The sequence below is a fragment of the Artemia franciscana genome, chromosome 17 (assembly GCF_032884065.1).
Source record: "Artemia franciscana chromosome 17, ASM3288406v1, whole genome shotgun sequence".
Classification (NCBI taxonomy): Eukaryota; Metazoa; Arthropoda; class Branchiopoda; order Anostraca; family Artemiidae; genus Artemia; species Artemia franciscana.
This window is the reverse complement of record NC_088879.1, coordinates 40,802,259-40,815,529: the sequence shown is the minus strand read 5'-3', so window position 1 is coordinate 40,815,529 and position 13,271 is coordinate 40,802,259. Positions and strand designations below refer to the sequence as shown.

Sequence of the window (13,271 nt, the reverse complement as noted above, 5' to 3'; positions counted from 1 at the left end):
ATTTTGATAGGAATAATTTTGAGATAAAGCTTAGAAAATTTTCTGTTGAATAAAAGATCTGAAGTCAAACTGGCCAGCAATGACAAACAAAGAAATGATTCTGGAAATGAAAAAAGGGTCTTTGGCCAATAGAACGAAACGAAGAGAACAAGAATCAAACAAATATTTCGCTCGTATACAAAAAGGCATCTTCAGCACAGAAAAAAAAATATACATAAAGTAAATAAAACATATATATATATATATATATATATATATATATATATATATATATATATATATATATATATATATATATATATATATATATATATATATATATATATATATATATATATACATACATATATATATATATATATATATATATATACATATATATATATACATATATATATATATATATATATATATATATATATATATATATATATATATATATATATATATATATATATATATAATTGTTTAGTTCATTCAGGTTTTTTGCAATGTGTTAATATTTGTGATTTGGTAAAATTTATTATATTTAGTTTACCTATTCTTGCTAAAAAGAGGGATATATTAACAGGATAAGCTTGTTTTGGTGTTACTTGGTTGTTTTTTTTTGCTGTTTTTTTTTTCTTTCATAGGCATGTATTTTGGGGGTGATACCTGACACAGGGATGCCATGGATATTCTGTGGTAGCCACAACACTTGGTTGGGTAGAGAATTTAAAGTGGCGAAACCCTATATAGGCCAGTGTATTCTCCTGATGAGCCCTTGTGTTGAGTTGTTGCCTCTGAATTATTTGTCTTTATTATTTTTTCTATTGTTTGGTAAATGACGACTTATACTTATTGACGACATGACTGCCTGTCCATGGATTATTCTTTATGGTTGATTGTGTATGGCTATGCTGTTTGACCTATGTGATTGTATGGATGAGTAGGGTTAAGGCCTCATTCAAGTGCTGGTCTATATTAATCACTAATTTAGGAAAACAGTCTTCCTCTTCTCCTACTGTCTCTCTTTTTTTTTCTTTTTTTTGTGTTTGTGCTGTTGCATATATATATATATATATATATTTATATATATATATATATATATATATATATATATATATATATATATATATATATATATATATATATATATATATATATATATAAAAATAAGTTGTCTGTGTGTGTGTGTGTGTGCGTCTGTCGAGTGACGTCATGTTCGTGTGTCGACTGACGTCATGTTTTCGACTGACGAAATTACAGACCGGGACATCGGGACACAAATGACGACCGGGACACCGGGACATAGGGAATATAAATGACGACCGGGACACTCAAAGAGAAAGCGACCGGGACACAAGGAATGTTCGATTAGCAGTCACCATCAACAAAGCATACAAAAAAAAACTAAAAAGAAAAAAGAAAAAAAAACTAAAAAAAAAGTAAAAACCAAAAAAAAACTAAAACGAAAAAAAGGAGAAAAACACAAAAATTTATTTCATCATATACCAATTCAAAAACGAATGTTTATACAGACCGGGACACCGGGACACAAATGACGACCGGGACACAGGGAATATAAATGACGACCGGGACACAGGGACACAACTACAACGGGGACGCCGGGGGGCACAGGGGGATATATAAATGACGACGGCGACACAGGGAATGGTCGATTAGCAATCACCATCAACAAAGTTTAAGGGCAATCATTAGAATCATGAGGTATAGATCTGAATACGGATTGTTTTCCCATGCACAATTATATGTTGCATGTTCAAGAGTCGGTAAACCTGACAATCTATTTATATGCACAGACAATGGGACAGCGAAGAATGTTGTATATTCGCAAGTTTTACGTAGTTAAAAACATATATATATATATATATATATATATATATATATATATATATATATATATATATATATATCTATATTCACAGGTGGGACACAGGGACACAACTACAATGGCGTGTAACATGGCGCGTAACGACTTACGCGCGCGGGGGGGGGGGCGAAGCGCCCCCACCAACTAGGTGTTGGGGTGGCGCTTAAAGATTCCTCTTCATAATCTGAATTGATTGATGAGCATAGGTTTTTTCTTTTTTTCCCGCTAAATATTAAGAAAAAAACTTGATGGATAGTCAATCAACCTAACCATTTTTAGGACATAGTAAATACTTTATCCACACCAGAAATATGGTTTCGTTACATGAAAAAAAAACACGAACAAAATCTCTAAAAAGTTCCTACGCAAAAGATTCAATTCCTATGTGGTGTTTTTGGCCTCGATTATGACATCGAAAATCCGGTTTCAATTATCAACAGCAGCTGGGTGAGCCATGGCCAAGGGGCACCATGCCCCCAGGCAAAAGAGACAAAGGAATCACCTTCAATGGTCATTTTAGGTATTGACTATTCGGGTCTCAGGCACGTCAAAAGGCTATACTGCCTATCATTTTCCAATGCCCGATACGTCCACTCAACACGCGCTCAATAGAATCAACGATTAACTCCAAAAGTAGACAGTTGATAATTGGTTTGTTTTCTGGTGTCTCATCGAATATGTTGAGAATAAATAAAATTGGAAACTGCTTTCAGGCGAGAAAATAAACCTACAATTTCAAGGGAAGATGACAAATTGTGCTTCCTTTCTCTGGGGTTGCAGGACCTCTTTTCCCGTAGAAGAAAGGGTTTTTCCACAATGTCTACCAGATTTTCCTAGGGAATATTTTACAGATAAATTACAAAAAATCGTCTCTGCAACGAGTAAGGTTATAGGCTATCGACATGTTCAAATAATTTTGTTCTGGGAACTTACGCAGTGGAGAATATTTTTTATCTTTAGAGATATATTTTGTCTTTATTTTATCTATTTGTTTAAATTTAGAGAAAAGGAGAATAATTTTAATTAATGTCCTCTGCGTCGAAAAATGTTGCGGTAATCCTTCTCCTCAAATTACTTTATTGTGATAACTTATAAAAACAAAAGGAGTAAAATTACTTTGAGGAGAGTTTAAAATCATAGCTTACAGCTTTTCGCGTAAACCTCGAAGAATAATCAAAATCGTCATTAAGATCAAGAAAAACCAACACATTATAAGTTATTTTAAAACCCTTCTAAGTTTGTTACAGTTACCTAAGATAAATATTTTGCCCAAAATTGAGGCTTGCGGCAAATTTTCCCAAACTTCTGCCCTATATAAATCATTTTTTTCTAATTCAAATTACTTTTTTTAATAGAAGAGAGACGTTTCCCTCTTTGGAAATAATACATCTAACGAGATATCTTCTCTGCACCAAACGATAGTTACAGATTATTAAACTTATTAAACCCAAAAAGGCAAATTACAGAAAACAGGAGTGGTTATAGCATAATCGTAGAAATTTAAATTTATGAGATGGGAGGAGGGGCTTTAGACCAACTTCTTTTTTCTACAGGAGAAAAATTTGCTAAAATTTAGCAAAATTCTCGTTTGATGCTCAAAATGAAACATATTTATTAAACTAGCAACAGACTGAGACGGTGAAAAATACTAAATAAAAGGCCTCAGTCTTGGGGGGAAGTTTTCAAAAGATTTTTTCAAGAAGAGTATTAAAATGTGGAAAGGGGTAGTATTAGTAAAAAAAATTTCCCAATTTCATGCTGTATTTTGCATTGGGTTTATACCCCCTTCCCCGTTTACCCAAAAATGTATGGTTTTTAAATTAAATTAGTTGTTGTCAACGTATATGATATAACTCATATGCTCACAACTTCATGGTCTCATGACCACTTCTAAAGGGTGAGTTAATCAGTAAAGGAGTGGTAAAGGACTACTTCTATGGGCCACTCACAAAGGATGAGATAATCGTTTTTTTTTTCTAATGTCATGGGTATTTTGACTTTCAATACTTTGCTCAAGTAGAAAAAGCTGTAGTATTTTTGATTTTTTACAAGCTTAAAACTTGATAATTGAAGGATAAGATCGTAATCCCAAAAAAAGCTTAGAATCTGCGTGTTAGTAATATAATTTTTCCTGTCCCCTCTCTATTCCTGGGGATTAAGCGTAGGTGTTTAAATGAAACATTTAGTTTTTTATTAAGTGTTTAAATGAAAACACAACGATAATTTAAAACATGACTAAAATGCAACAAAAAATAATATCAAATTGGAATACTACTGCTCTTACTACTAATAACTCGCCGCAGCACTAGGTCGCCTAAGGCCAACACAGCTACGCACGCTTCTTCTCCATCCTAATCTATCCAAAACCACCTTCTTCACCTCCCTTTATACATGAAAAAAAAGAAAATTTAATACTCTTACTTCTTAGCAACCTCAGGATTTGAAAATTGAAAGAGTAGCTCATGGTCATGTAGAAAAGCAAGAGCTATAGGGTCTTCTCGCAGACCTGGTGTTGCTGCAAAAAGTCTCTCAATGTTCTCTGGAGCTCCAATTTTCTAGAAATAAAACAGGAATAATAAGAACACTGAGCTGATTGGAAGTTACAAACTACTCCTACTACTAAGAACTACCAAACTACTACTAAGTAGCCCAAAGCCATCTGAGGCCAACACGGCCGTAATATCCCTTTAATACCTTTTATAGTGATCTCTTCCTCCCCATTTGGGGAAAGAGTGCTTTTTATTTGGCCCCTGATGGATGGCCAAAGAGCACAATCTCGCCATCCTACATCCGTAAAACATGACCGAGCCATCTTTGTCTTTCTTTCATTACAGCCCATGAAAATGGATAAGAAAGATTTATCCATACAAGTTACTGCTTCATTTGCGATCAGTTAAACGACTGGGAACTCCGTTGAACGGAGGGGCTCCGACGGGACGATTTTCTGAGTAATGAAGGACCATTGCCCTTACTTACAAATTCCATTCTCAACTAAAATTGCCCGGTGAACTCTCAGATGGTTTGGGCACCCCCTTCGGATGCCACCGAGAGCCCCTGCTTGAATTACATATAATTTTGACCCCCGTTCCATGGTTAGTCGAACCCAAGGCATAGAACCTGGACCAAATGGAAGGATAGTCTACAGAAGTTTCTCAACATGGTCGAAATTGCTGCTGACGATGGCCCCTCATTTCATAAGATCGGTTCACCTGAGGGACCGAAGTTACTACGCTCTTTCCGCCACATATCGTGCGGCAGGAACCTTATGTCAAGTCAATTAAGTAAAAGGAATACCTACTGCTGTCCTTAAATAATTCTTAAAATTTTTGTCAGCTTTGCCTCTCACAGAGACTATTTATCTTGACTTTCTTATAATTAGCCATGGCTCTTCACTTGAATTTTAGGCTCTTCACTTCAAGTTTTTCATCACTTTCACCAAACTGATTTTAATTCAAAAATCAAATACCCAACAGGTAGACTTTGGACCAGGTGGAAGGACAGCCTAGAGAATTTTCTCAACATAGTCGAAATTTCTGCTGACAAGACTCCCCTCATAGCAGCAGATCGGTCCACCTGGAGGAGCAAAGTTACTACGTTCTCTACGCCAAATATCATGCGGCAGGAGCCTTAAGTCAAGTAAACTAAATCAAACGAGTACCTAAGGCTATCCTTAGATAATTCTGAAAAAAGTTTTGCCAGCATTCCCTCTCACAGAGACTATCTGTCTTAACTTTACTATAATTAGCCATGGCTCTTCACTTGAAATTTAGGCTCTTCACTTCAAGTTTTTCATCACTTTCACCAAGTTGATTTCAATTCAAAAATCCAATACCTGACAGGTCGGATTCGGACCAGGTGGAAGGACAGCCTACAGAAATTTCTCAGCATACCCAAAATTTCTGATGACGAGGCCCCCCTTACAGCAGCATATCGGTCCACGTGGAGGAGCAAAGTTACTACGTTCTCTACCCCACATATCAAGCGGCAGGAACCTTAAGTCAAGCAAGTCAACCGAGTACCTAAGGCTATCCTTAAATAGTTCACCCGGAAAGCATTTAACAAATCTTCCTCAGTCTTTCAAAGTGCCCACGTTTCAAAGCCAAACTAAACAGCTTTCATTATCGTGACTTACACTGCACCTTGACTATTCTGCAGTTTATTTCTTCACTGCATTCACCGTATTTCCTAATAATTTCCCCAGATGTCGCTTGATCGATTTCGTTGCCATGAATCCATGGCTAATTGGAGAAAAAGCCAAGACAGATAGTTAGAGTGAGGAGCGAAGCTGGTATAAGCCTTTTTCAGGAATTAAAGCCAGCGCTATAGCGTTGCCTATAGTAAAACCCATACGGCTCCAATGTTGTTTTTTTCCACAGGCACTACTTATAGAAGGGGTCGTCGTATAAACTTTGGAGGGGGATCATTCGATTGGAAATCGGAAGTTCTAGTACCCTTTCTAAGAGTCAAAAGTGATCGGAGGGCAACTAGCCCCGCGCCCTTTTTTCTTCAAATGCATTTGATAAAAAATTTGAAATAGCCATTTTGTTAAAAATAGATCAAAGTTCATATAGTAAAAACTCCGGTGTCAACACAACCCCCCAGAGCACGGGGGAAGGTGTTGTAAGTTATGCTCTGGGATAATATATGATTCTTGTTGAAGGTATACCCCTATAAACTCCAGAGAGGGCTCATTTGATTGGAAAATTAAAGTTCACTTTTTAAGAGTTAAAAGAGATCGGAAGGCAACTAGCCCCTCCTCATCCGCGCCCTTTTTCCCCCAAATACATTCGATAAAAATTTAGAGATAACCATTTTTTTAAATACTTCAAAGACCATATGCTATGCGCCATCAATGGCTCAGGAAGATCTTCATCCTTATTCCACCAAGGTAAGATAATATTTATTCATGATTAAATGCACAGACAATACTACACTACACTATACCCCCAAAGGATCCTTGGCCATGGGAAGACATATGAGTCAGTCACAAAAGTAATTTACGGAGAGAAGAGAAAAAGAAGATTGTTGAACATAAAAAATTAGATAGATTAAATAAATTAAATGGACTCCAGTGAATCCGGCGCAAAAAGCCTATAAGAAATAAATACGTTTAAGAAGCCAAAAATTGAACAAAATTGTTTTGAACAAACAAAAAGAGTGGTACCTTCGAGCTGATTCAGGCATCTTACTCCACACAATATGTCTCACCATTACAGAACTGAAGCCTAACCTTACAGAAAAAAGAATTTGAATAAGAATTTTTCTACAGCAAAGAAGATAATTGATTTGATCAAATATAAAAAACGTTGCAACACTTAGGCATTGGAGGGGATAACTTTGAAGTTGAGAAAAAGTTAAACATACACATGAAAGAATATACAGTGACTCGAGATCGATTAAGAGAATCGATCTCGAGAACGATCAGTTCCTTATATGAGGTTTAAAGCTATATTTTAAACCTTAGAAAGCGATTTTAAAAGAGAACGGAAAGTTGACATGATATTATTGGACATTTCAGTCTCTTTAAATATCAAGACTAAGAAAGGTTTTTAGGTCCATATCCAAAAGAGCATTTTAGCTTTATTGTAAACTTTAGAAAACGATTTTAAAAGGGAAGGAAAAGTTGATATGCATATTATTGGACATTTCAGTCTCTTTAAATACCAAGACTAAGAGAGGTTTTTAGGTCCATATCTAAAAGAGCTTTTTAGCTTTATTGTAAACTTTAAAAAACAATTTTAAAAGGGAAGGAAAAGTTGACATGCATATTATAGAACATTTCAGTCTCTTTAAATACCAAGACTAAAAGAGGTTTTTAGATCCCTATCTAAAAGAGGTATTTAGCTTTATTGTAAACCTTAGAAAGTGATTTTAAAAGAGAAGAAAAAATTGACATGATATTATTGGATATTTTAGTCTCTTTAAAAACCAAGACTAAAAGAGGTTTTTAGGTCCATATCTGAAAGAGGTTATTAGATTTATTATAAACTTTAGAAAGCGATTTTAAAAGAGAAGGAAAAGTTGACATGCATATTATTGGACATTTCAGTCTCTTTAAATACCAAGACTAAGAGAGGTTTTTAGGTCTCTATCTAAAAGAGGTTTTTTAGCTTTATTGTAAACCTTAGAAAACGACTTTAAAAGGGAAGGAAAAGTTGACATGCATATTATTGGACATTTCAGTCTCTTTAAATACCAACACTAAAAGGGGTTTTTAGGTCCATATCTAAAAGAGGTTACTAGCTTTATTATAATCCTAGAAAGCGATTTTAAAAGAGCAGGAAAAGTTGACATGATATTATTGGACATTTTAGTCTCTTTAAATACCAAGACTAAGAGAGGTTTTTAGGTCCCTATCTAAAAGAGGTTTTTTAGCTTTATTGTAAACCTTAGAAAGTGATTTTAAAAGAGAAGAAAAAGTTGACATGATATTATTGGATATTTTAGTCTCTTTAAAAACCAAGACTAAAAGAGGTTTTTAGGTCCACATCTGAAAGAGGTTATTAGCTTTATTATAAACTTTAGAAAGCGATTTTAAAAGAGAAGGAAAAGTTGACATGCATATTATTGGACATTTCAGTCTCTTTAAATACCAAGACTAAGAGAAGTTTTTAGGTCTCTATCTAGAAGAGGTTTTTTAGCTTTATTGTAAACCTTAGAAAACGATTTTAGAAGGGAAGGAAAAGTTGACATGCATATTATTGGACATTTTAGTCTCTTTAAATACTAAGACTAAAAGAGGTTTTTAGGTCCCTATCTAAAAGAGGTATTTAGCTTTATTGTAAACCTTGGAAAGCGATTTTAAAAGAGCAGGAAAAGTTGTCATGATATTATTGGACATTTTAGTCTTTTTAAAAACCAAGACTAAAAGAGGTTTTTAGGTCCATATCTGAAAGAGGTTATTAGCTTTATTATAAACTTTAGAAAGCGATTTTAAAAGAGAAGGAAAAGTTGACATGCATATTATTGGACATTTCAGTCTCTTTAAAAACTAAGACTAAAAGAGGTATTTAGATCCCTATCTAAAAGAGGTATTTAGCTTTATTGTAAACCTTGGAAAGCGATTTTAAAAGAGAAAGAAAAGTTGTCATGATATTATTTGACATTTTAGTCTCTTTAAATACCAAGACTAATGGAGGTTTTTAGGTCCATATCTAAAAGAGGTTACTAGCTTTATTATAATCTTAGAAAGCGATTTTAAAAGAGCAGGAAAAGTTGACATGATATTATTGGACATTTTAGTCTCTTTAAATACCAAGACTAAGAGAGGTTTTTAGGTCTCTATCTAAAGGAGGTTTTTTAGCTTTATTGTAAACCTTAGAAAATGATTTTAGAAGAGCAGGAAAAGTTGACATTATGACATTATTGGACATTTTAGTCTCTTTAAATACCAAGACTAAGAGAAGTTTTTAGGTCTCTATCTAAAAGAGGTTTTTTAGCATTATTGTAAATCTTAGAAAACAATTTTAAAAGGGAAGGAAAAGATGACATGCATATTATTGGACATTTCAGTCTCTTTAAATACCCAGACTAAGAGAAGTTTTTAGGTCTCTATCTAAAAGAGGTTTTTTTGCTTTATTGTAAACCTTAGAAAACGATTTTAAAAGAAAGGAAAACTTGACATGATATTACTGGACATTTTAGTCTCTTTAAACACCAAGACTAAAAGAGGTTTTTACCTTTATTGTAAACCTTAGAAAACAATTTTAAAGAGAAGGAAAATTTGACATGCATATTATTGGAAATTTCATTCTCTAAATAAATACCAAGACTAAAAGAGGTTTCTTGGTCCCTATATAAAAGAGGTTTTTAGGTCCTTCTCTAAAAGAGGTTTTTAGGTCCCTATCTAAAATAGGTTTTTGGCTTATTGTAAACCTTAGAAAACGATTTTAAAAGAGAAGGAAAATTTGACATGCATATTATCGAAAATTTCATTCTCTAAATAAATACCAAGACTAAAAGAGGTTTCTTGGTCCCTATATAAAAGAGTTTTTTAAGTCCTTCTCTAAAAGAGGTTTTTAGGTCCCTATCTAAAACAGGTTTTTAGCTTCTTGTAAACTTAAGAAAACGATCTTAAAAGAGAAGGAAAAGTTGACATGCATATTATTGGACGTTTCAGTGTCTTTAAATACCAAGACTAAAAGAGGTTTTTAGGTTCCTATCTAAAAGAGGTAGGAATTTTAGATACATTTATAAAGAATAGCACCAATAGCACATTTTATCAGTGAATAAACCAGGGGCGTAATTTTCTATGGGGCACGGGGGACTGCCTCTCTAGATATCGGTTCACCTCCAAACCCAGTTTGCCCCCCCCCCCTGAAATTTAAATCTTCAAAAATCTTGTCAAAACTAAGATAAGTCTACATAACTCAAGCATCCACCGAAATGAGTCGGTTTTCTTTAGTATATGTTTACCTTTGTGATACCATATGGCTAATTTTTCAGTTTTCACCGTCATTTTCACTTGATTTGGGAAAATTGGTTCCAACTTTGCCTCTCCACCCTCTCAAGGATCTTTACAAAACTAAGCCACTAGACTAAACAAGAAGCTTTTATTTATTTTAAACATAACTTTTTCGGCTGGAAAGACAATTATTTTTAACTCTTATCCGAAAACGAATCGAATAATCGCTCACATGAGGGCACTATTTCATGGCGGCCGACATGTGATCCAATTCCTGTCAAAACCTAGATAGTCTCCCCAGCCAATGTAAGTGTCTTTAATTATATTTTATGTACTAATTATGTTTTAGGAAACTGGCGGTACTGCCAGACTACATTTGTTCTTTCTGCAAATACAAAGAATATAGCATCTGCCAAGCCATTTTCCAGGGGAACCTTACGTCATATACCATCCTTCCATGGTGACACAAAAATTGGAAAAATACAACCTCCAAAACCACTCCTTTTAATGTATGTTCCCTTTTTCCCATTTTACTCACTAACATCCTGAAATCACACAAATAAAAACTACTGTCTTTATATCATCTCACATAATAATACCAATAGTGTTCCATTTGAACAAGGTTTTTCATTTTAATTTTTTATACTTTTCGTTTCAATTATTATCACACAATCCTTTTTAACAAATCAAAAATTGTAAGAAATAACAGTTTACTTCATGCTAAAAATTAAAATGGATGTATTTAAGGTCCAAGGAGCAATAAGATGCAAAATTAAAAAAAGGAGCAAATTTTAAAAGCAGCCTTACCCGGAGACCAGAGCGAAACTTGGATCCAAGTACAGCTGTTCGAATAGCAAATACTAACTTAAAAATTATGGCAAATAAATGGCAAATAAATTTAAAATGAATTTAAATAAATTGCTAATGGCAAATAAAATTAAAATGGATGTATTTAAGGTCCAAGGAGCAATAAGATGCAAAATTAAAAAAAGGAGCAAATTTTAAAAGCAGCCTTACCCGGAGACCAGAGCGAAACTTGGATCCAAGTAAAGCTGTTCGAATAGCAAATACTAACTTAAAAATTATTGCAAATAAATGACAAATAAATTTAAAATGAATTTAAACAAATTGCGAATAGCAAATAAAATTAAAATGGATGTATTTTAGGTGCAAGGATAAATAAATTTAAAATGTATTAAAATAAATTGAGAATGGCAAACAAAATTAAAATGGATGTATTTAAGGTGCACGGAGCAATAAGGTGCAAAATTAAAAAAAGGAGCAAATTTTAAAAGCAGCCTTACCCGGAGACCAGAGCGAAACTTGGATCCAAGTACAGCTGTTCGAATAGCAAATACTAACTTAAAAATTATTGCAAATAAATGACAAATAAATTTAAAATGAATTTAAACAAATTGCAAATGGCAAATAAAATTAAAATGGATGTATTAAAGGTGCAAGGAGCAATAAGATGCAAAATTTAAAAAAGGAGCAAATTTTAAAAGCAGCCTTACCCGGAGACCAGAGCGAAACTTGGATCCAAGTACAGCTGTTCGAATAGCAAATACTAACTTAAAAATTATTTCAAATAAATGACAAATAAATTTAAAATGAATTTAAACAAATTGCGAATGGCAAATAAAATTAAAATGGATGTATTTTAGGTGCAAGGATAAATAAATTTAAAATGTATTAAAATCAATTGAGAATGGCAAACAAAATTAAAATGGATGTATTTAAGGTCCAAGGAGCAATAAGGTGTAGAATTAAAATATGGTGTAAACTTTAAGCCTTACCTGGAGACCAGAGCGAAACTTGGATCCAAATACAGCTGTTCCAATGGCAAATATTAACTTAAAAATTATGGCAAATAAATGGCAAATAAATTTAAAATGAATTTAAGTAAATTGCGAATGGCAATTAAAACTAAAATGGATGTATTTAAGGTGCAAGGAGCAATAAGGTGCAAATTTTAAAAGGAAACTTGGATCCAAGTACAGCTGTTCGAATGGCAAATACTAACTTAAATATTATTGCAAATAAATGACAAATAAATTTAAAATGGATTTAAATAAATTAAGAATAGCAAACAAAATTAAAATGGATGTATTTAAGGTCCAAGGAGCAATAAGGTGTAGAATTAAAATAGGTTGTAAACTTTAATCCTTACCTGGAGACCAGAGCGAAACTTGGATCCAAGTACAGCTGTTCGAATGGCAAATACTAACTGACCGATTTCTGCTCTGTTCAATATTCTTGGAATCTCTGGTTCTAAAGGGAAAAAACATTGTCACCTCTAGGAAAAATCAAAAGATCATGCAGTAACTAGTCTACATTTCTCAAGGCATTGCCTCAGATCACGCAATGTGATTAAAACATTAATTTTTAAATAAAGATGGAAAAAGACTACATATTCATATGTATTAGAATATATCATTTGCCTCACATCTCAAAACTTAGCATATACTTAAGGAAAAACAGGAAACTGACTAAACTTCTAAAGTCATTGTGATGTATTGTTAACATTAGACCACAGATTTAATGTTAGCACAAACTTAAAGAAAAAACAGGAAACAGACGACATTTCCAAAAATATGATAATATACCATTGGCATTCAATTCCAAATTTAATTATAGCACAACCTTAAGGAGAAAACAGTATAAATCACTTTGTGTTGCAATTTATCATTTAGCTCAAATCATAAATTTAACCAAGCAGGATATACACACAATAAAGCAGGACTTATGGTACATTTCCAAAGGTATTATGATATTTCATTTGCTTAACATCACAAGTCTATTTACAGCATATATTTAAGGAAAATCATGACACATTTCTAAAGAGATTGTGATATGTCTTTCGCTTCAGACCACAGATTTAATTTTAGCACAAATTTAAAGATAAAGCAGGAAATAGATTACCGCTACATTTACAAAGGTATTATGATATATAATTTGCTTTGGATCACAAATGCGATTATAGCTTCATTTCAA

General features: G+C 33.3%; 1 protein-coding gene across 1 annotated transcript in view; it reads right to left on the bottom strand.

The window, feature by feature from the left end:
* LOC136038239 (ubiquitin-like protein 7) overlaps nucleotides 1-13,271 on the bottom strand; it is a 46,118-nt gene that overhangs the window by 9,629 nt on the left and 23,218 nt on the right. Inside the window, exons 3-4 of the mRNA XM_065721346.1 lie at nucleotides 12,448-12,548; nucleotides 4,295-4,428 (exon numbers count right to left, since the gene is read on the bottom strand). Coding sequence (XP_065577418.1) covers nucleotides 4,295-4,428; nucleotides 12,448-12,548 — 235 coding nt within the window. The remainder of the gene's footprint in view (nucleotides 1-4,294; nucleotides 4,429-12,447; nucleotides 12,549-13,271) is intronic.